General features: G+C 35.4%; 1 protein-coding gene across 1 annotated transcript in view; it reads right to left on the reverse strand.

Annotated features, from left to right (window-relative positions):
• gnal (guanine nucleotide binding protein (G protein), alpha activating activity polypeptide, olfactory type) overlaps window positions 1–21,886 on the reverse strand; it is a 153,124-nt gene extending 131,238 nt beyond the window's left edge. Inside the window, exons 1-4 of the mRNA XM_051098075.1 lie at window positions 21,440–21,886; window positions 21,178–21,250; window positions 20,398–20,452; window positions 20,158–20,277 (exon numbers count right to left, since the gene is read on the reverse strand). Coding sequence (XP_050954032.1) covers window positions 20,158–20,277; window positions 20,398–20,452; window positions 21,178–21,250; window positions 21,440–21,578 — 387 coding nt within the window. The 5' untranslated portion in view covers window positions 21,579–21,886. The remainder of the gene's footprint in view (window positions 1–20,157; window positions 20,278–20,397; window positions 20,453–21,177; window positions 21,251–21,439) is intronic.
• Window positions 21,887–24,743: the final 2,857 nt, after the last annotated feature.

Below are 24,743 nucleotides of genomic sequence, written 5' to 3' on the forward strand. Positions count from 1 at the left end.
GCATTGGATTCAGAATTATAATCAAAACACCGATGTCGAACACTCCAAAGCTTGACAGTCACTATTACCTCTATATGGGTCGACATTTTATTCCACGACGTCACACAGTTTTGGTGCTGTTTTATGTCGGATAATTAGGGGTGTAAGAAAATATTGATATGCATGAGTATCACGATATTTTGTTTGGCGATACTGTATCGATTCTCAAAAACGGAATATCGATATTTAAAAAAAAAAAAAAAGTGGAAGCATCCGTTGTTTCAGTTTCTTCTTCACTTGTGTTTTGAAAATTCTGTACAGAAGATGTGTAATAGCACCCCATACTGTATAACAATGAAAACATGTATTCTCGGAGCACAAGTATAGCTTACACTTTTTCTAAGTATAAGTCAAGTATACTTAAATGTAATTTTAAGTATCTTTCTGAGAAGTACATAAACCTGGGAAACACATGGCACTGGGATGCACTATGGGAAGAAAGCAAACCGGTGGAGTCAGTGTGATGCTTTGGGCAATGTTCTGCTGGAAAACCTTGGGTCCTGCCATCCATGTGGATGTTACTTTGACACGTACCACCTACCTAAGCATTGTTGCAGACCATGTACACCCTTTCATGAAAACGGTGGCTATAGCCTCTTTCAGCCGGATAATGTGCCCTGCCACAAAGCAAAAATTGGTTTAGGAATGGTTTGAGGAGCACAACAATGAGTTTGAGGTGTTGACTTGGCCTCCACATTCCCCAGATCTCATCCCAATCGAGCATCTGTGGGATGTGCTGAACATACAAGTTCGATCCATAGAGGCCCCACCTCGCAACTTACAGGACTTCAAGGTTCTGCTGCTAACATATTGGTAGCAGATACCACAGCACACTTTCAGGGTGTTCAATTTCTACATTTATCTACATCCAAACTCATATGTTTTATCACTGAAGAGAAATGCACATTTATTATTTACAGACGTCCCCTATGATGCTAATGTGTTTGCTACTATGTTAACCATGAACATTATAATGACTCATGAATGAGCATGAAATCTGCTCTACCAATCTCTCCTCCTCTTATTCATTCACTATTTCTTTTCTCTTTAATCTCTCTGATCCACTTGATTTTTGAAACTGCTCTGAAGCAGAATCAATAAATAAAATAAAAATAATAATAACAATAGTAATAATATATTTTTTAAAATTTAAAATAGAAAAAGCAGACAACCTTTAACTGACAGACAAATAATCTCATCTATTAATATATAGTAATATTTATAATTTTAATTTAGGCATTTCAAACCATTAAAACGATTCTCTGCAGCACCTCTGAAGTGAGTGAAGATGAGGGGAGGGGGTTTCTGGGAAACATACTTGTTTTTTACACCTTTGTCTCAGAGGATATAGACAGCTATACAATAATTAGGCCCCTGGTGAGAGTTCATCACAGAATCATCACAATACAGCAAAACAAATGGATACAGAGATGCAAAACAAACGCATCACAGCTCATAACCAACACTACACACTCTCTAAGATGTCTCGCAAATGCCTGGTTGACAGGACATCAACATCAGAGAAAGAATCTGCTCCAAAATTGCAAAGTAAGATCATTAATGGAGAAAAGAAATGGTTTACACGTGTGTTAGATCTTGAGAATGATTTAAACTCCACAGAGTAACCTACCCTTTACTTTACACTCTAAAAAATGGTTTATTACAGGTTCTTTACACAAACAGCTCTATTTAGAAACATCCTTTTATCACAAAATTGTTTGAGTTGGAGTTCACGATTCTCTATTTCAAGCTTTTTGTTTTTCCTAAACCATAACTATCAGAGCCACCTCATTATTGATTTTTTAGAGCTTAACCATTCAACTACACAGACTGTTATGCACATTCTCAACAGGTATGGTATCTTTCTTAAAATGTCTATTTTATCTTTCAAACTGTAACTGGTTTCCTACCATCATGATTTTTTCTCTTTTCAGTTTTTTTAACAGAAGTATGACCAGCTCTGTTCAGTTGATGATTTTTCTGCCCTCTTTTTCAGAAGTCACAGAGATATTTAAATTGTTTATGGGTTTATGCATAGACATACCCAGTCACAAAACCATTAAAGCTATTTAGGGATTTCCCGATTAGGTTTTTTGTGCCCCCAATCCGATCCGAGTCAATGAATATTGAGTATCTGCCAATACAGAGTCCCGATCTGATACTTATATATATTCCTAGTGTTTGGTGCACAATTCAAGTGCATTAAAGTTATTAAAATCAGTCCAATGTATACAGAGTTGTGCAGAGAGTAAAAGTAATCTATGTATATATATTTAATATAATATTATAAGATACACTCTCTCTCTATGAACACACTATATGAAGACATTAGTAGGTTACAGTGGTAGACACTGTAAACAGACTGTGTGGTCACAGTTATGAATATGGGACTGCTGATATAAACATCTTGTATTTTATATGTACTATAAGCAAAATAATTGCAACATATGGTTAGAAAGCACAAAGCTTACAGTGTCAGAATGCCAATCTATCAGTCAAATCCGAAGCAACATGCAACCCATAGCAACACATTATGACAGCGATGTCTCAGATAGTCTTGACGGCAGATAAAAATAAACAATAAATGGATGAGAGATCATTAAAAAAGTGTGCATCAAATATGCTGAACACAGAAGCTCAAACGCCTGCGACGTGCTAGAACAGATTTCTGGTTCTCGCACACACATTTTTAGTCGCACACACATTGGTTTTAATGGTGGCTGAACAGGCACATTTGAGCATCTTCTTTTCCTTTTAATGGCAATTGACAAACCCATTTAAAGGCGCCGGCATTACAGCTGACGTAAAATGATGATCGGGCTTAGGAGAGCCAATACCGATCGGTTAAGCCGGGCATACACTGTGCGATTTCTGTCCGATTTTGAGCCGAATTCTGATTTGTGCGACAGTCGTGCTGAATTTTAGCTTTGTCGTGCGTTCTTTGTCGTCCCATGTTCGTGCAGTGTACAGGGGGAAACAAGAAGCGATTAGCCTCTCCTGTCAGGCAATCGGACGGTCGGATGAATTTCTGACATGTAAGAAATTTTGGTCGCACTTGCGCAACTTTAACCATTTAATCTTTAATGCAGCAAGAAAGAAAACAAAAAATCTTTTGTTAAAATGATGGTATTATCACAGGAAAGCTGAACTATTGTTGATCATTTTGCAATTAAAGTTAAAGACAAACACGTCACAAAATTATAAATATTTCAGTTTTAAAACATTATGCCTGTGAAAAAGTTTTAAACTCCAGTCAATTCATTTAGCTAAAGAAAGTTCTGCGATGCAGAAAACACGGACATAATCGCGGAATCCAGTCATAAAAACAGAATTTACTTAATAACGTGGAATATCACAGAATTTGTCAAAGTTTGAATGAATTAATCAAAAGTAGGTCATTACACTTAAATCAAACCACAATATAGACTAGTATCTGTAAACATTACACCGCAAAAATACCATTTAAATGTGAATCCTGCATGTTCTGTGTGTCTCTGTTTTAATGAATGGAGCAGACAAGTGGTTTTGTTTACTACACACACCGAAGCGTGCGTGACGCTTGCCAGATTAATATTACTACTATTACTACTACTACTAAAATGAAACAAACATTATTTTTTAGGGTATAATCACACAACATTTCTTCCATGTTTTAATTTTAATAGTAAATTCCCCTTTGTTTGCCAAAAAAAAAAAGTTTGCTTAAATTTTCAATAATTAAAAGATAAATGAAATTAATGTTTTATGCCTTCATTTGATAACCAGAACATTTTAAATACACAACACAGAATTTCTGAGGGTATAAAAAAAAACTTTCATAAGGCTATTTTAAGAATAAATTTGAATAAATTAAGTATGCATTCAAATAATTAGACATGCCAAAACACAGAATTGATAACAATAAAACATATGGTGAGAAAAAATAAAACACAGGGCCCTAAAGATGTCATTTTTGTTAAACCTTTATTTCACGAGTTCACGCTTACATATAGTTAGCCAGAGTATAGTAATGCGTATTTGGGGTGCTGTCCGGGGAAGGGCTCCGAGCTCGCGAATGGCCCGAACCCAGAGAACCCCCCCCCTAGGTGTAGTGAGAACTCGAAGTGAGGAGATGGGGTGGTGGAGGGATGCTGATAAACCGTCAGAAGGATAGAGGTAAGTCAGCTGTATTTGAATGTATAGCGTTGATTGACTTGAGTGGGCTCCTGTTGTGTTAATTAGGCTGGGTATCTGACGCGCTCCTCCCGAACCTTGTTAATAAAACATCATTAAATTGATGTGAAATTGTATAAGTTTCATGATTTTAATTAATTAGACATGCTCTTTGATTAATAAAATTTAATTCAACCATTAAAAAGGAGTTGAAAAAATGAAAACGGGAAAAAACGGAATCCAGAAAAATGAAAACGAAAAAACGAAATTTGGAAAAAAATAAAACGGAATTTGGGAAAAAATAAAATGGATTTCATAGGGCCCTATATCACCGATAGCTGCTGATTTTTTTAAAGATATCTCTGGCTATCGTCCATATACACTAGGGATGTCACAATACTTAATATAATATCAAACCGCTTGGTACGACATCCACGGTTCAATACGTGCTTGTGAATTGCGTTTTTTTCGGTTTTGCATTTAAATAATTTCCTTGTTTTATTGCTCTCGAAATTTGCTGTGTGTGCCCATGATTTCACATGCTGAGATGAGGAAACGCTTCCCCCGCTTGTATTTGAAAAAGCAACACACGCAGAGCATCTTCCATTTTAATGAAATGCAATGATAAGCCTTTCTAAACCTGTTGTCCAACAAAAGAGAACATTGTAACTTATTTTTTAGTTCACAGTCGAGTGTTTGAAATAACTTCCTTTTGTGATCTGATGTGGTGTTATGTGGCTTCTTATCATAGAATGAGGCAGACAATATATTCTGCACTGTATGTCGATTATGGCTTACAAATATCATTATGAAAATCATTATGAAAATACCCGAGATGGCTTGAAGAACACAAATAAACCATATATTATTGCAGACGAGTATTTATTGTCCTTACATTTCATCATTTAAAACGTTTAACGTTATGCCTTTATCCATATTAGAGAAGCTGGAACGGAACGTAATCAGTGCTACTTCTCTGACATATGTGAATTTTCTGCTCGAGGGCGCCCTCTGGCGTCCAGTATGAATGAAACCCATCCTATTTTGCGTAAATATAATACCTCTCTCAAAAGAATATTAAGCAGACATTTAATAATCCACGCTTTTTCCAGTTTACAGAGATTTACAGAAGTATTTTGTTGTTAATTAGATGCAAAAAAACACTCTGATGTGGCAAGCTATCAAAACCGAACCGAACCGAAAACCATGGTTAAAACATATTGAACCATGGACTAACTGTATTGTTGCATCCCTAATATACACAGTGGCATCACTCATCGTCTGCGCAACTCAAGTAACCAATTTTACACGTATAGTGTAAGCACATGAATCGTGCTCGACAATCGGACCATATAGTGTGAGCACGTAAATTGTGAGCTTTGGCTTTACATCGCATGCAATCTGCTTGTACAGTGTGAGTTGGTACCTTCATGAAATCGCATGCAAATCACAGTGTATGCCCGGCTTTAAAAGAAACACTTGATCGGCCCCGATCCTTAAGATCCTTGCCTTCCTAAAAATATACATAAAAAATATAATTGTTTCTACTTAAATGGAAGAATCTAAACTCAACTGTGTATTTCTACTTAGAAGCTGTCACACCCCGAAACTGCCATTCAGTTACACTAAAATGATGAAATTAAAGTCATCATACAGGGTTGTAAACATATTTAACTGAAACTTTGTCTTCATTTAATCTATTTTCTGTTTGTTTTGTGTTGTACTTCATTTATTTATTTATATTCAATGTCAATTTTCATTTAATAATGTTTTCAGCTAAAAACTGTTTAGCTAAGAGCATTGTCATTTTTGCTACTATTTTGTTAATAAAAATAACCACCCAGTTAAGTACCTAATTGACACAACATGCTGTAATTTTTTGACCTAAAACTCTAAGATATAAATTACAATATATTGTAAGGAGGGAGGTGTAAAACAATATTAATAAATACATAATATTTCATAAAAACTCATATTTAAAGCTCTTTATAACATTATATAGCTCTTCCTAAGCATGGTTCTTTATGGACCCTTATAAAGAGTGTTCTATTTAGCACCAAAAAGGTTTCTGCTATTGTTACAAGCTGTAGAACCCTAATGTGGCGTTGAGTAAGAGTAGAAGTAAACACAGTCAGTCTGACAATGTAGTGTAACAAACATTGCAGACACACAGAAATCGGCTCTGCGAAAGTGTTCTTCATAGAAAAACACAAGAACACAAAGCAGGAGAGTTCTGTTTGTAACGACAGCATTCTCCTCCTGTTGCACAAACTTCTTTACAGTCGAAGAGGATGAGATCCCTTCGGAAAATTCAGCGTGACAAGACAGTGCGCTCAGGGAGAGTGAACAAAAGGAAAACATGAAAACAAACCTTAACGACTATTAGTGGCCTTTCATTTAGTACAGACATTCTCTACCTGCACCTTCATTAGTCAGAGAGGAAGCCAAAAGAGTCATTAGGAGGTAGTTAAGTGGGGTGCTTGCAGCCCTCCAGAGAGCACGCTAATGGCAGCCTGAGCTCACCAGAGCCTCCCAGATGCCCAGCTCTACTGTCACCACTGAGCGCAACAGACACACCCTGGGACTCACACACACACACATACACCCACTTGTACAGTGTGACACAGACTTAATCTGTTTTACAAAATGCTGCAGACAGTATCACAGACAACAAACACAGAAGCAGGTGAATATGATGATACAACATATGACAATCCCACAGCACAGTTATGGAACTGCCTTATGTTAAACTTTAAAAGTAATTTAAAGCAGTACAAAAATACAGATACTATTTGAACTGAACTGAGCTTGGACGATGACGTCACTGAATCAATGATGAACTGAAAATTGAGTCTTTACTATTGTCTTTTTGTATCATCGACACAATATTTTCCTATTTAACACTGTCAAAGCTGCTTTGACACAATCTGCATTATAAAAAGCACAATATAAATAAAGGTGACTTGACTTTTTTCACATCACTCTACACTCCACATAACCTAATGACAAAGCAAAAAAAAACAGATTTGTGACAACTTAATTAAAAAATGCATTTATTAAAAAGGAAAAACTGAAATAAGTACATTGCATAAGTATCCTTTAATTCAGTATATAGTTGAAGCACCTTTACGGCCTCAAATCTTTTTGGTATGATGCAACAAGCTTTCCATATCTGGATCTGGCAATTATCTGCCACTTTTCTCCTCACCTCTTCACCTTTCAAGATCCACTGAAACTAAGGTTCATCAGCATAGAGAATATTATTTTTTACAGTCTGAAAGTCCTTTAGGTGTTTTTTGTTGTTGTTGTTGTTGTTGTTCATGTGTCCTTGACTGAGGAGAGGGTTGAGTCTGGCCACTTTGCCATAAAGCACAGATGTTTGTCCTTCTGTCCTATGTCCTTCTCCCATCTCCGTATATGATCATGGAGCTCAACTAGAGTGACCATCAGCTTCTTGGTCACCACTCTAACCAAGCCCCTTCTCCATCGATTGCTCAGTTTGGCCAGGAGGCCACCTCTAGGAACAGTCCATGTTGTTCCAAACTTGTTCAATTAAGGGAAATGGAGGCTACGTGCATCTCTAGGTCTTTAATGCAGCAGAATTTCTAAACTCTTCCCCAGATCTTTGTCTTGACACAATTCTGTCTTTGAGCTCTGCAGGCTGTTCTTTTGACCTTGGGGTTTGTTTTTTGCTCTGATATGCATTTTCAGCTGTTAGACCTTTTATTGAAAGGAGTGTGCCTTTCCAAATCATACTCATTCAAATGCTCCTGAGATAAATTTCAAGTGTCCCAGAGAAGGGTAAGAATACTTTCAATGTAATTATTTTAATTTATTTTTTTATTATTTGTCATTATTTTAATACAAGTTATTACAATTGCAAAGTTATCAAATCTGTTTCTTTTTGCTTTGTCATTAGCAGAATGAGAGAGCTTAAAGAGGTAGATGCCATTTATGTAACACATCCGACATATTTGATTATATTAGTAGTTAAGGCCGTATGATTTCCGTTATGCAGAGGGAATCCTAAAACGTAGAACGTGGCATCCTCATTATACTGTAAATTCCATGTTCACGACTGCACCAGGATTCCCTCTGCATAACGGAAATCATACGGCCTTAACTTATAATTTGTTATAAATACGATATCCCTTTATCTGCACGAAGGGATGGTGTCTGTGAAGTTCATTATCTAAAACTCCACCTGCACTGAATTGGTTGATTATCCGAATGGACCGTTTTCACGAGACTGTGATGACGCATTTCAACGGTCATCATAATCATAAATCCTTGAAAGTTTTTCATGTTTTGATTTTTAAAAAATATATACATTTATAATACTAGTTATAACTTAGTGTTATCTCACCTTTTCATCAAGTTACAAAAAACTAGTTAATGCTAATGCAAGGGTGTTTTTAACGCAGCGTCTATGGGAAGGACAGTAACTTTGACATTGTTCTCGCTTCTGACTGCTGATATCAGTCTCTATCAATTTTTTTCCTTTGACTGAACATCGAGAAAACACTATTGTGGAGTTTTTCTTTTGCTATTTGAGCAAATGGGAATGCACAAAAAAAATATTTGTGGTACTGTCCCATTCACTGCTCTCGAATTTTACCCAACTATGACGGCTTCCGCTACGAGATGTGAGAAAGGTCCATTCATTAAAATTGAATGTGATAAGAGATGGAGACTGAAACAAATGGCATACGATATTTCTATAAAATAATTAAGTTAGGCTAACAATGGCATCTGTTGTTTTGACAATTAAAAAGGTATATGATCTACAACGCTTTTTTTTACCACAATAAAAACAGGGATTAAAAGTGAATAGCAGGAAGAAAATAAATGTTTATAATCCCCTTGTAAAAAATAGAGGGTAAAATGGTGAGGATTTGGGAAAAGAAAGAAAAAATACATTAATATGTACAAAAATGTGTTTTGCTGTACCACCGCCAGTAGTAGTGGTTAGTCACACTGCCCTGCACAGCCCTATGCACCGTAGTTATGTTTGGGTACCTGTTTTAGAAAATTAACAGCAAATGTATGACATTTAATGTATGACACCATTTTAAAAACATGCATTTGGCGGTCTCCAGGACAGGATATATAACAGCCAACAATAACCTTAAAAGTAAAATTATCACAAACGTAACTACGGCACCCTCATTTCATTTTTTATTCAAATGATCATAATCACATTGATTCAATCTACAATCCTACTACTACCCATTTATGTAGACTATAAAACCTTTTCATTCAGGTGAAGAAGCTAGCATTTTGAGTGGATTTTGCACATCCTCTCATGCCAGTGACTATATGTCAGTGCAGTAGATGTATCTTGTAGTATTACGGTTAACGATTAATCAGTTAATTAATCATTAATTTAAACAACAATTAATCATGGGAATGATCGTAAATTGACATACCTACTTTTTATCAGTTTACCTGATAAAAAGAAATAAAGACATAAAACCAAAATCATTAATATATTTTTTTAACACTGTTATATAATTTTGATCTTTAGTTAAAACAATAATGTCATCAGCATAAGCTGAGAAAATAGATAATTGAACTTTTGCACTGGAGTGTGTTATAGACCAGCTTTCAACATTACATAATTTTCACCAGCAGCAGACTTTCTATTGCCAAGGCATATAGCATTCCTGATAAGGCACATACTTGTCTAACCATTATTTGTATTTTAAAAGGTGCACACAAAGCACCAGTGTTTATCAGTATACTCTAAATATCCTGATACAAGACCCTGTACTGACTAACTCATCCACTCAGACACTGACTATTCTACAATTCTGAATAAAATTAGCACTTCTTTTTTTCTGCTCTTTTTCGTTGAGGTCTGATATACAAATGAACATATCAGCTTTGACCAGGGATGGATTATTACGCAGATTTCATAATTTACCAACATAACTATGACACTGCATGCTTCTGGTTTCTTTTGAGCTTTATTTATAATGAAGGTATATACAGCGACTACCACCGCCATATTAGCCTGTGCAGTTGAATAGTGCACAATGAGCACAGTATAATGGCTGAAAGGATAGGAAGTATTCTTTTTCTGAGGTTAGAGAGACTTTATTTCATAACAAGTTCTGAAAATAACATTAGAATAACTGCATATAGCTCAGCAACATTTTATCTGACTCCAGATACTGAATCAGGACAATGCGTTTTTCTCTGGCACTCTTCAACTGCGTCTGGCAGCAGTGTCAACAGCCTTCAAGCACATCTTTCAAAATAAATGTCTTGAATCATAAAAACATAGAATGTTTGTAGTTGTTTCTTTGACTGCACACTCTGCGACTCACTCAAAACCATCTTGCAACCCACCAATTGACAAACACTGGGCTAGACGGCATAATACAGTAGCGCAAATAAACAGTAGTGGGTTGTTTCAGTCCTGGGGGGCACACTCATTTTACACATATTTGGCACGAGGTGTATTACTGACATGTAAAAGTCTATACCCTGAATATAAGATGATCCTATTTTTTCAGAAGTATTGTATGATTTTTAGTATGATTTTAAGTATTTTTTTTTTTTTTTTTTTTTTTTTTTTTTTTTTTACTTTTTCTGCAGTTCTTTAACTGTGATCCTTGGAGAGTCACTCAACTATCCTCCTCGCCTTTCTTTAAGACATAAAGAGACACATCCTCTTCCAGGCAGATCTGTAGCGTTTTCTGTTTATTAGAACATCTTAATTATTGCCTTGATGGTGGAAATGGAAATTTGCAATGCTTTAGCTCTTTTCTTACATCCACTTTCTAATTTGTGAAGCTCAACAATAGCTGTACATCATAAATATATTTTTGTTTTTTCTCATTGTGATAGATATTAAGAGAATTTGGAGTTCGCGTCCAAAATTTTTAAAATATTTTACACGTAAGAATTTCTAGGGGTATCAGTAGTTGTGGCCATAGTATATTAGAGACAAATATTTATTTCATAATGTGACTTTCGCCCACTTTCACTTTTTATATAACCTTTACTTCAATTAAAGTTTTTTTAATGAAAAATCAAATGTATAAACAATGCAAATATATTTCCACAGCCTTCTTTGATTGTATTTACCAAGAGTACCAAAAATTCTGATCATGACTGTATATAAATTACTGATTGCTATCAGGATGTGAAGAGACTTAATAGTATATTTAAAAAAATGTAAACAGTGTTACATTTACAAGCATAACTGTTTTTTGCCAGCTGGATCATTGGTATTACAAGGCATTACTGCAGCAACTCCAATAGTACATTTCTCAACACAACAGCATTCCGCAGGGATAACATTAATGGCATGTTTTACTAGATGTCTGCTCAAAAAATGCTTCTTACAACAAGCAGCAAAAGCTAGAGAAAAGATTGAAAAAATTAATTCACACTGTAGTGTTCTCTTCCACTTAAACACTCTAACTCCACCCACTTATTCCAAAAATCCACTCAGAGAAGCGAGAAGCACATGAGGGCAACTTTAGATATCAGCTATTTGCAAATAAAGAACATACAGATCTAACAAGATTCCACTAGATTTACAGGGATAAGATTTGTTAAAAACCAACATGGTGGTAAAAAGAAAATACTGTGAATATTAAGCAGCTCATTTCTGCCATGCTCTGTTTTTTTTTTTTTTTTTTTTGTAGAAAGTATGACAGTATTAAAGTTTGAGATGTAACAGTACACAAAATTATGGTTCAGTACATACCTGGGTTTTGAAAGCACAGTTTGGTATGTTTTCAGTTCAGTGGTGGTCATGGAGTTTGGGGGGGTCTTTTTTAATAAACAGTAGTTTACAGAACAAATTGGGGCTCTGTCTTTAAATAAATGTAATTATAAAAAAAATAACTTAAGGATAAAAAATCTGTTTTAGCTAATGCTGTAAATTATATAGGTCGCCCTATTATTTGCACACTACTGTAACATTAAAAATATTACAAAAGGTTACAAACTATTAAATTCAATTGCATTTATTTTTGGATAATAATCAACACCCAAATAAAAAACTGTATGCAAACACTGTACATGAGGCAGTATGTGCATTAACGTATAAATCTAATTATAAAAAAAATAAAATTACTCCAATTCATTCTTGAAATATAATTACTTACACAGTGGCTGTCTTAACTTGTTTTTGTGCCAGTTTTATTTAAAGATGCATTAAATAATCAAATAAGACATCACTAACAAGTTACATAAAATATTATGAATGTATAGTAAAGGGTGGGCAATATGGCAAAAATATCATATCATGATTTTTTTCAGAAATATCACGATTTTATCACAATTCTTTGTCATGTTGGTTTTACTATTTTGCAAACTGTCTAAGCAGTACAGCCAAACTAATTTCCCTATTTTTAAAACAAAGACTTCAAGGTAACAAAGTATAAAATAAAAAAGAATAGCAGATATTTAGGCCAAAGTGAGCGGAGATAAAAATCTTTGTCTTTATTTTGTCTTTGTTATTAAAAAATAAAAACAAAGAATACAAACAGTGCTTTATTTTTCAGGTATAGGTGTATTTAGCAGTAGCATTCAAGAAACTGAATTAACAAATATAAAAAGTGAAACACTATATACTTTTACACTATATACATCAATTGTACATTGATTCTTATTAAAGCGACTGTATTAAAGGGGTCATCGGATGCTAAGTTCACTTTTTCATGTTGTTTGAACATTAATGTGTGTTGGCAGTGTATGTACAAATCTACGCTATAATGATAAAAATCCATGCAGTGGTTTTTAATTAATCTGTAAAAATAATATCCCCTTTTTCAAATTGAGCCGTTCTCAGATGCCTGTCGGTGTGCCGTCACACCGACAGAGGCCACTCCCACGATAGTTAATTGACATGAGCTCTTACCTCAGACCAGCTGTCACAGTCCAGTAACTTTCCTTGTTTCGATGCCAAAGCAGGGATGTAAGTTAAACAAGAATATCTCCAATTGAGCGATTGAGGTGTTGTGTTGCTGGATGTAATAATGAACATAGTGGTCGTCATTTACTCCCGACATCTGAGCAGCTGAAGATGCAGTGGATTACATTTGTTTGTGAATGGAATGCGCCTCCCGATCTACATATATCCGTCTATGTTTGTGCGAATCATTCATGATCCAGCTTCACTTACAGCAGAAGTGTGTATAAGCATTTTTTAATGAATCTTTGCGATCGCCTTTCCTTATAAGGTGGTAGTTAGGAAGTTTAGCGGCTAAACGCGACTAAATGCGGCTAAAGTAAACAAGATCGTCATTCCACAGAGAGGGGAGGGGTGAGCAGAGCTCATTTGCATTTAAAGGAACAACTTAGAATGAGATGATTTTTGCTGAGCTCATTTTGACAAGGTAAAAAGTGTGTTGTTTTACAAAACCATTGAGAATTTTTAATCAAAGTATATTAGAGACTTTTCATTAAGACCCTAAAGAATCATATCAACTTGTGGAAAAATGGGCATCCTATGACCCCTTTAAAGTTCTTCAGTCAAGAGCAGTGAGTGATTTTTCTCTTTGTGTTTTGTTTTAATAACAATTAAAAGAATAGTTCACCCAAAAATAAAAATTCTGTCATCTGTCTGTCAATTCTGTCGTTTAGGAGATTTCAATAGTCAAACAAATCTTAATGAAGTGAGACACTGACTGCTTCATTGAATGTTTTTTTTTTTGTTTTTTTTTTTTGTTTTGTTTTTTTGTTTAAATGAATATATGTTTTTAAAAGACTTAAGCAAAGAACAGTTTGTCAGAACCACTAGTAAATTACGTTATTTTGTTTAGTTTTCTAATCTTTTGTCTCCAGAATTGTGAGAGAATCATGGTCTCCAGTTTATTAAAAACAACTGGAATTCTCAATTTATCCAGAATCGTGAAGCTCTTGTTTAAAGGGGTCATCAGATGCCCATTTTCCACAAGTTGATATGATTCTTTAGGGTCTTAATGAAAAGTCTATAATATACTTTGGTTAAAAATTCTCCATGGTTGTGTAAAACAACATCCTTTTTACATTGCCAAAATCAGCTCTGCAAAAATCATCTCATTCTGGTCGAGGCTGCTTTAAATGCAAATGAGCTCTGCTCGCCCCGCCCCTCTCTTCTCTCTGTGGAGAGAGGAGCCTGTTTACTTTAGCCGCATTTAGCCGCTAAACTTGCTAACTAGTACATTATTAGGAAAGGCGATCGCAAAGATTCATATAAAAACCCTTATACTCACTTCTGCTGTAAGTGAAGCTGGATCATGAATGATTCGTGCGAACATAGACGGATATATGTAGATTGGGAGGCGCATTCCCTTCACAAACAAACGTAATCTACTGCATCTTCAGCGGCTCAGATGTCCAGAGTAAATGACGACCACTATGTTCATTATTACATCCAGCAACACAACACCTCAGTCGCTCAATTGGAGATATTCTTGTCTAACTTACATCCCTGCTCTGGCATCGAAACAAAGAGGGCGGACTGTTACAACTGATCTGAGGTAAAACGCTCATGTCAATCAACTATCGTGGGAGCGGCCTCTGTCAGTGTGACGCCACAAAAAGGGAAAAAGGGAATATTATTTTTACAGATTAATTAAAAACCACTGTATGGATTTTTTATCATTATAGGGTAGATACACTGCTACATACACTGCCAACACACATTAATGTTCAAACAACATGTAAAAGTGAACTTAGTATCCGATGACCCCTTTAAATGTTGTTTATTACTGCATATAATTCATTAAAATAATTATTAAAAAAAAATAATTCATTGTAAAAATTGAAACAGTAAAATTTATTTATATGTTATTTAACTAATATAATATTTTTTATAGTAATTGTTTAAATTAATATATTAACTAATACTTTTGACAATTTTCTTAAAAATGGTTTAAAGGCTGAAGTGTATCATTTAATAAAACTTTTTGTTTTTGTAAAACCTTGTATCTGAACTGTAAATCATGCTTTTTACAGTCATTTTACAGTTTAATATTTTACCATAGACATTGCCCTACCCCGCTCATATGGTATTAATTTATGTGTGCAAGTCTTTAAAAAAGGGTCTTAAAAAATCTTAAATTTGCTGTATTTGCTCGGTTTACTGCTGTGTTTGTTCGGGACATATTCATACCAAACTGAAAGTGTACAAATACGTGTACCATTACACCCATAATTAAAGTATCACAAACACAAAGCACTGCCAGTCTTCCAGGTGAAGATTCTTTATGATGTAGAAGTTCTTCCTCTACGTTTCACCCTGCCCTCACTGAGCATGTTTTCTTTTGGTTCAGAAAGATGGATGGCCCCATCAGCTCTTATCTGTTAGCGCTTGGTCAGTGTGTTTACAAACAAAAATCAATACACCATTACATAAAGAGCCTAATTAATGGAGACAGCACTGCGGCCCAAACACATATACATACACACATACACATGCATAAACCCCATTATATGAATCATATCATATCATCATCACACCTCAAAAAAACTTTAATTTGCAACTCAAGCTACATTTACAGTAATTTAAGAGTTAAACTGGCTTACTCTTTACTAACACACAATGTTTACAGTGTTTATAATGTTTATCATCTGTATAATCACATAATCACCATCATCTTCATCATCATCAAACAGCTGAGAAAATAAGTGCAATAATGTTTAAGAGAGTTCTGTGTGTTTGTCCTTTGTCAGCTGGCTGCCACTTTGAACTCTGATCGAATCAGCCTTATAAAACTCATGACAGCCCGACCGCTCTCTGTGACTCAATAGAGAGATTTTAATTAAGTAACAGCAGCAAACACACGCACACACACACAAACTTACACGTGGCTGTGCACACTCATGGCATCTCCCCTATAGCACTAGTTACCAAACAAAAACTATTTTGGTTCTGAAAGAAGCATCTATTTAGAAATCATACATAACTTCTTATCAGCAATAGCTTGCCTTATGCACAGCATTCTGTAAAAAAACTGTTTACCTCTGTTCTTACATGCAAATATGCTACATTCCATGAGATCTTTTAAGAAATTAACTTGGCCTTGAAGCACTTTATAGCATTATATGACTAGGTCATACATGCAGAATACTTTTGTATTTGCTTGTATCATTAAATCATTCAGAAATGAATTAAAATGGTAATCTCAACAGTCTCAAACAGCCATGGGTGACAATAAGATTCAAAACATACAAAAGTGAGCTACTGAAAAAAAACTAGGCAGATTATTCAGTTAAATAATTAAGGCATATTTTCTGCTGTTTTTTAGTAATGAACACAAAACCAACAATTAAAGAAAGTTATACCACATAAACGCACAACTATGAAGCAGTTCCAGGTCTGTCAATCATGTTACAGTTCTATATCACTTTGCCAAATATTAAGGTACTGACAGCCTACAAGAGGAAACAAACCTAAACCGACAAAGACACTAACATAACAAACAAACATGATACATAATAAGATAAAAATGACAAACAGTTTTCTATTTTTGCCCACTAAATTTCCTTTAATTATCTATGGAAAGCTTTTTCCTGCTCTCTCTCTTTGCACATACACACACTAGCACACAGATGAAAATATACACATGCACAGCAACTTCTTCAATTTTTTTTTTTTCAATAAAGTGGTACACAAATAAAAAAGCTACATGACATTTCTCAGTAGCAACACAATAACATCATTGTTTTTGTAACAGTTAAACTTACAGCTGCCAGCTGCTATAGAGTATATATAGAGAGAGAGCACAGGGGGTTTCACTTTTGAATTTGACTGCCTCTGTTTTTTTAGAGTTTCAAAATATGCCTGTGGTGCTAAGTAAAACCAGTGCTATGGAAGTAAAATAATAGTAATAAAAGTAAAATAATGGCTCACCACCACGTGATGCAAACAGGCTTTAACAAAGACCCAAGTAATAGGTAGAGCAAGTCATTTATCCCAAAAGCTCATTTGCAGGAATGAACCAAGCAGTAAGTATATTTTATGATTATCAGGGCCAGTATATGAAGAGTTCAGATGCAAAACCAGCTAAAAGCCATCTCAGTCAAAAATGAGATAATGACACTGAGTGAATGCTCCTGACACATAGTATACATCCATCAAATACTTTTACTTCAAACTCCAGCCTTAAATTCCAGCTAAATTCCAGCCTTAGCCCAATCAGAAGATGTCAGATGGATTTAGAGGCTTTTGCATCTGAACTCTTCATATACAGTATACAGTATACAGTATGTGGAAAAGCCGATAAAGTCAAAAAAGTTGTGCTTACGTTTAATTAACTGTCTTTATGGTTACTTTCACTGTGTGTCTTAGCAGCTTTTCCTATCACAAATGGGTTTATAACATTAATCCCTACCACACTGATACACAGGTCAAATTTTACATCTCTGGAAAACATATACTCTGTTGCTTAGTTTCCTTAAAGCTAGGGTAGGCAGCTACTCGTGTCATCTAGCGGAACTACAAAATACCCCTTTGGCATGTCATGCTTCCCATCTCAAACTTCAGAAACAAAGCTCTTATGGCTCTACAAAACTAAAGGCATGTCTCAACAGGCAAAAGCAGCGACTTTCAATAAAAGGTCCAACATATTACACTACAAATGTTTACCCTTGTTTTAACCAGTTGTCCGTCTCTATGTATTATGGCAAGTCTTTTGGCAAGAATTTTGGCTTGCACTTCTGTATCGGAATTTAAATTTCTTTTTCCGCACTGGCTAAACACCCTCTGGCTCCACCTGCTACAGTATCTATGCCCCAAACTCTCACTATTGGCTGTGTGTAGGTCAACATAGGTTGACAGGCAGGTAGGACATCATATAACTGCATTTTTAATGAAATGGCTGGACGACCATTTTATGGTCCTCAGAATTTGAACGTAACACGCAAAGTTAAACACTAATCGTTTTCCGCAAAGAGATATGTTAAGGTTAGGATTAGGGTTAAAGATAATGCTTAACGTGGTTCAGTGGATTAACACAGTGAAATTAAAAGACCTCAGTATACACCTTACTAATGATGCAAACTGTATACAGGCAAGATGATGAGCCCAGAACATGCAAAACTGCATGTTAAGCATTTTCAAGTAGTGCTCATTGCAGAGCCAAATGACATCCAGTCATTGGCGGAGCTTGACGTAGCTTAACTCCACCTCTATGGATCTAATGGGCGGAGTTATGTTTAGAAATAAGGTCACGGTTAAAGTTAGGGTGTGGTTGGTCTAGCTCCACCCATTATGTCCAGCAAGGAGGAGCTGGATGTCAAGCTCCACCCACTGGTTCTGCAGTGAGCTGCTTCTTAGCATTTTCCTACAATGAAAACACTTAACAGGGTTTATTGCCTCAAGCAGTAATAATAAACAACCAAATTCAGTATCTTATTAATAAAACCTACTATGTACAGATGAGAAAGCCCAGAATGCTAACGCAAAGCGTTAATATGTATTCACTTTAATGCATTAATGTTCTCTAAAATTATATTATGAAATAAATGCTGTTTTCGTACTCCATGCTGTGTGGCCAAAAATGTATGTCTTAATATTTATGGACGTCAAATGGTTGTTCTGAGGTGAATATTGTTACATGGCATTGTTTACAAGCTTCACACGCGCACTGTGAACTGACATGAACAAACAATGCATGACTGTATTTTTATTAAATAACATTAACAAAGATTAATAAATAGTGTAATAAATGTATTGTTCTTTGTTTATTCATGTTAGTTAATACATTAACTAATGTTAACAAATGACACCTTTTTGTAAAGTGTTACCGGTTTAATAAAAGTCTTCTGGAGAGGCAACCATGCTGGCTTGACTCACAAGAACAAAACTCACTAGACTGAACGGCTCCACTCATGTGGATGTTTTTTTGCACATTTTAATGTGTGAAAGATTTGTCTGTGTGTAGTTTAAATGGATGAACAAAAAGAATAAGAGAATGTTAAAATTACCTTCATTTGTGCTCCAAAGATGAACAGAAGTCTTGTAGGTTTGGAACAACATAATGTTGAAAGTAAATAATGACAGATTTTTGAATAAACTAACCCTATAATTCATGTGTTAATTAAATACCTAATTCCACTCTACATATAATATCTACTAAAGCTGATCATTTATTTACACGGTCTTTCAAATGGACATTTATTAAAGTTATCAAGCTATTGAAAAAACAGGCTTATGGAGATAGGGGGAGATTCATATTTTACAAGCTTTAAAAGAAACGGCCTTGGCCATTGCACAGTTGTTTATCATCAAGTACATGGATGAGCATGACGTGGACATGATTAATGACTGCAAACAACTTCAGATATTTCGATATTTCAATACAGAAATTAAATAGCTTTCTAATGAAAAAATTGAGAAGCTTTTTCTCTATCATTTATCGATCAGAAATCATTAAATAATTTATCGATAAGAATGTGAATACACCTAAAGAAGTTATCAGAATGGACTTAAATCTTGGCTGTTAGTATTTATGTTTGTTTGTCCTAAATATTTATTTATTGTATTTTGCACATATAAATATTGTCACATTCATTAGCTGCATAATAAAAAAAGTGTGTGCATGTTGTGACTAGTGTTAAAAGTCAAATAGCATAAAATGAAACCATTATAATTCATGTAACTGAAAAAAGGAAGTTACATTTAACAAACATTTAATTATACTGCGCTAGTTAATGCGATCTTCCCTAATACCATAACAAATGACCCACAAAGTTATGACATTGACATCTGCATCATGAGCAGACACAGCCAAAGCATGTTTAAGAATCTATTGGACAGAATATATTATGAAGTATGTGTCTGAACCATTGACAGGATTTAAAAGGGAATTTGTGCACCACTTCAACCATGATGACACGCTTACACAAGACTACTGTCTAATCAACACAAGAACCAACATTTCTATGATCAAGTACAAAAATCTCCTTTTCTTTTTTAGCTTTTTTAGTGCTGTAACAGATTGAAATGTAGTGTCTTACCTCTGTGTAGTCAAAATCTGAGAGTGGAGCTATACTTTTGATGTACTCAGCTCTAGGCTGATTAGACGGGTTGGCGATTGACACAGGGGGCGTTAATGTACTCATAGCAGATACTATTGTCTGGAATATGGAAACAGGTGTTAAATCAGGCTGAATGTGGGATAAATTAAGCCACTTTATTCACCAAAACACAACTGCGATAGATAGATATTTATTTATTTATTTATTTTAATTACTTACCACAATAGCGTCCTTCACATTTTTCCGGATATCCAATATTTTTTGCTTCTTTTCCCTGAACAGAGGAGGGGCAAACAATATGAGGAAACTGTCATTAAAGAATGAATGACAAACTCAACCTTAGGAGTGTAAAAATAATTCTCCATAATTTACTAATGTGACTATAATATTACTTAAAGTTGGGCCTTATCAACAGCCAAGTTGTGACTATAGCAGTCACATGCCTAAACACAGCACATACTGCACACAGTGTGACCTCATTTCTGGCCATCCTGATAGTGAACATAGAAATAACAGCACAGCACTCTGATATACAATCTATCCAGTTATTATCTAAGTGTTTTATCTGCCATGAGATAAGGCCCAAAGATACTGTCTAGGTAAACAACACAAAAACGAGACTCAAATATACTGCATGCGCCAAAAATTCTGTCTGGGTACGCAGTTCAGAAATGATGCTGAAAATGCTGCACACCTATAGCCCAAAATGTTGTATAGGTGGGCGCTCAAATTTGAGACTCGAAAAAATTTGCATGCGGCTATGATGACCAAAAATGAGGCCCAAAATGCTACACACGCCTATGATGCCCAATAATGCTGTCTAGGTAGGCAGCTCACTAGGTTTAGCGACAGCCATTGAAACGCACCGGACGCAGAGGCGTACATTTCAAGCCCGTCAACACTCTTAACATCCTCAACATACATAAATGCCGCATCCGTTATAATAAACATAGTACAGGCCCAATGTCAGTAAGTAACGCTAAATAAACACACACTCACTCTGCGTTAAAGCCGTTGACGTGCAGGATCCGCATCTGTTTGACTATCGTGCTCTTCCCGGATTCCCCAGCGCCTTAAAAGCATAGAAAAAAGACATAAGCTACATAAGGTACATAGCTAAAATATGCGTATTTCCAGGGCCATGGAGAAATTATCCATCCATCCATGATGATGATGATGATGAAGATATATCCATACCTCTAATCGAAGTTTGTTAACACATATATGTTATTAATGTATCGGTTATAGATTCCTGTCTTACCTAATAAGAGCAGACGGTGTGTGGCTTTATACGCCTGTCTCTCTTTCTGTAACTGTTTCTCGATCTTTTTATTCGCTTCTCGTTGCGCCTTCTCGTCGATGCGCTGATCTTCTGTCTTGCTGTTGCCCAAACATCCCATGTTCAAAAGCCTCTCTCTCCTCAGATACACAGTAAATAATAATAATATCTCAAATATCTCCTGTAATGATGATTAGAAGTGTATCGGGCTGATAAATAGGGCGAGAAATCCGTTCGCCACGGGAAAAGAAAAAGGTTTCGCTTTGACTCCTTTACACACCCAAGCTACAGATTCAGTCGGATCTTCACGATATATTCATGATCAATGTTTGAAAATCAGACAAGCGGGTGAAGCTCAGATCATCTGCCTCTCTCTTCCCTCTCGCTATTTTGCTGTAATGTGTCTGTGTTTGTGTGTCTTTAACTCAGCACTGCCTCTCTCTGCACTTACAGGAAGTGACACTCCACACTCAACCTGCTGATCCCAGGTCAGCCTCTCATATCACCACTACATCACTGCATTTATAGCTTATGCAATCACTTCATCATTAAAAAGGCGTCATTCATGAGTTTGTTACAAAATCTTCTACTCCAGCTACTTCACAATGCAATACAATCATACCCTTTTTTATTTTATCAATTGATCTTTCTACATTTACAATAAGAAAAAAAACATTCTCAACAGCATTGCAAAACTGTACACTTTAGGGTGAGCAAAGCTTAACAGTTAACACTTTATACTCTAGTGCAAATTTCTCAGGGCAAATATCAATTTCTGTATAGAAAAAAAGCTATTAATCCATCCTGCTATTGCCCATGAAAAAATATTTAGTTCATATAAGATATGCTGAGCTTGATAGCAGGGCCTAACATTGTATGGGCTATTGTCAAGTTGTCAAATTGTCAAATTGTCAACTACTATATCGGTAACTTGTCAATATCAGAAACTGATACTAAATAAATACACTAATACACTAAACATATCAAACATCACATTATTTTAGCCAACAGAAATTGTAATAAAATAGTAATAAATTGTACTAAATTACAACATATAAATCATGTGACATCTTGCCCCAACCTGTTATTTATGACAATAACCTATTCCTGAGTACATTATTTATTACGAATCTCTCTGCCAGGGTGGTATTTTGTGTTTACATGTTTCTCCAATAGCCAACAGTTTTTAATTTGTGTTGTGTTCAGTTTGCCTTATAGCTATTGAGATGTGTGACAACTGGCCCCAGCTTCCTCTATACGGTCAAAAGAGAACAGAATACAGTCTGTGGTGATGATATCAAGGTAAAATTCCAAAACCAACATCAGTTATGTCTTGGGGGGAATGGCACATTGCAAATATAATGAATGTCATGCAAACTAAGTTTTTACTTTGCATAACATTGTCAAACCACTGTGCACGGCTAAAAATAGAGACAACTACGTACTGGTCAAATGTTGGCTTGGTGATATCATAATAAAAAGGAGGCTAGTAAGTAAAATAGAATTATTCATGCAATTAATAAATAAATAAACTTTTTTGTGACAATATTACCCACCTCTGGTCCCTACTGCAGCATTAGTCAAATGTATAGAGTACTGAAGCACACAAATATGAAGCATTCAAGTTGGCAAGCACCTTCTTCAAATTAATACAACTTTACTGCTTGGTAATGGCTTCAAATGCAAGCACATACACTGTGATATATGCTCTGAATGTTTGGAGGATGATTCTTATCATACCAGGATACACAGAAGTGAACACTGGCTTGAACAATGGGAAGATTTTTAAATGTAAAATATATGAAAATGAGATGCAAAATTCATCTTAAAGGGTTCCAAGGTCACGAATAGTGACCAATTAATGCAAATGATGAGTACTGACACTGAATATGATTTAATACTTGTGTGCACAATGAAAACTCTGCCTTTAATGAGAGTATGAGTCAAAGTGCGCGAGTCTCCCCCTGGTGGACATTAGGCATGGCAGAATTTGCAATTATTTTATCTTTTTTTGTTATGGTGCATTAAACTCAGTTCTTGTTTTTACTATATCCATGGAGTCATTCTAGGTTTATGGGAGTTTTGTTTGAAAATGTGTATAAATAATAATAAATAAATAAGTATAATATAAATTAGAATTATATAAATAACTTTCACAATTTTTAAATAATTTCTCACATTTTTTAAATAATTTCTCACAATTTTGTGGGTGATCATGTTTTTATATCAACTTTTAGATCTATGTCACATTACCTGGAATTCTTTTGGCTTTGCAGACAGGTGGGGGAAAGATTTGCAATATATACAATTGTTTAATGTTATCAAAAAATGGCACTAGAGGATATCAGGCCTTCATGCTACCCTTATTGAGTCTGTTTCTGACAGTTTGGTCAGATACATGCATACTGTACCAGTAGCTTGCTGGAGGTCATTTTGTAGTCACTGTTCCCCTCTGCACAAAGGAGCAGATAACAGTCCTTCTGTTCCTCTGACTCCAGTTCCTCTTGTGTAATGGCCACCTGGTATCTGCACCATGCTCTTGAAACTGGGCTGGGAGACACACCAAACCACCTTGCGATAGCATGTATGGGTGTGCCATCCTGGAGGAACTGGTCTACCTGTTTAACCTGATGCACTGCAAAGAGTGACAAAGACCCTAACAAAATTACAGACAAACCAGTCAGGAAGGATGAAAAGTGAACAATTGTCTGTGGCCACCACCTGCAAAGCCATTTCCTTTTTGAGGGTTGTCATGCTGTTGTCTCTCCAGTGCATCTGTTTGTCACACTCATTTGCACTAAAGTAGGTGAAACTGATTCACAATCATTCCAAAACAGGCAGTTTGATATTCTTGATATTCCTGACCTGGTGTTATACTGTAATTATTAAGTGTTCCCTTTTTGAGCAATATATGTAAGCCTCTTATGCAACCACTGAGAAAAAAACACTTTGTTGAAAAAACTCTGTACATTTCTGTATACTGGAGAAAAACATGGATTTGCATATGTTTACTTCCTGAAATACCTGAAATATGGTGGTGTGAGCATTATTGGGCTCTAAGTAAGGGATAATGTACATCCGTCTGGTTGCTATCATAGGATCAACCCTGACCGGGTGATCAGGACCCCCACAAGTGGTTACATCGTCTCACTTCTTACAAGCCTATTTGCCAAGTAAATAATTAAACACAAAATATTGATTTGAGCTGAAATATTTTATTAGCATTTAAAGAAAAACAGATGCAATCGATACAGTTGCAATCGAACTTATCCACCCCTTTTGACCT

The sequence above is a fragment of the Labeo rohita genome, chromosome 24 (assembly GCF_022985175.1).
Source record: "Labeo rohita strain BAU-BD-2019 chromosome 24, IGBB_LRoh.1.0, whole genome shotgun sequence".
NCBI lineage: Eukaryota > Metazoa > Chordata > Actinopteri > Cypriniformes > Cyprinidae > Labeo > Labeo rohita.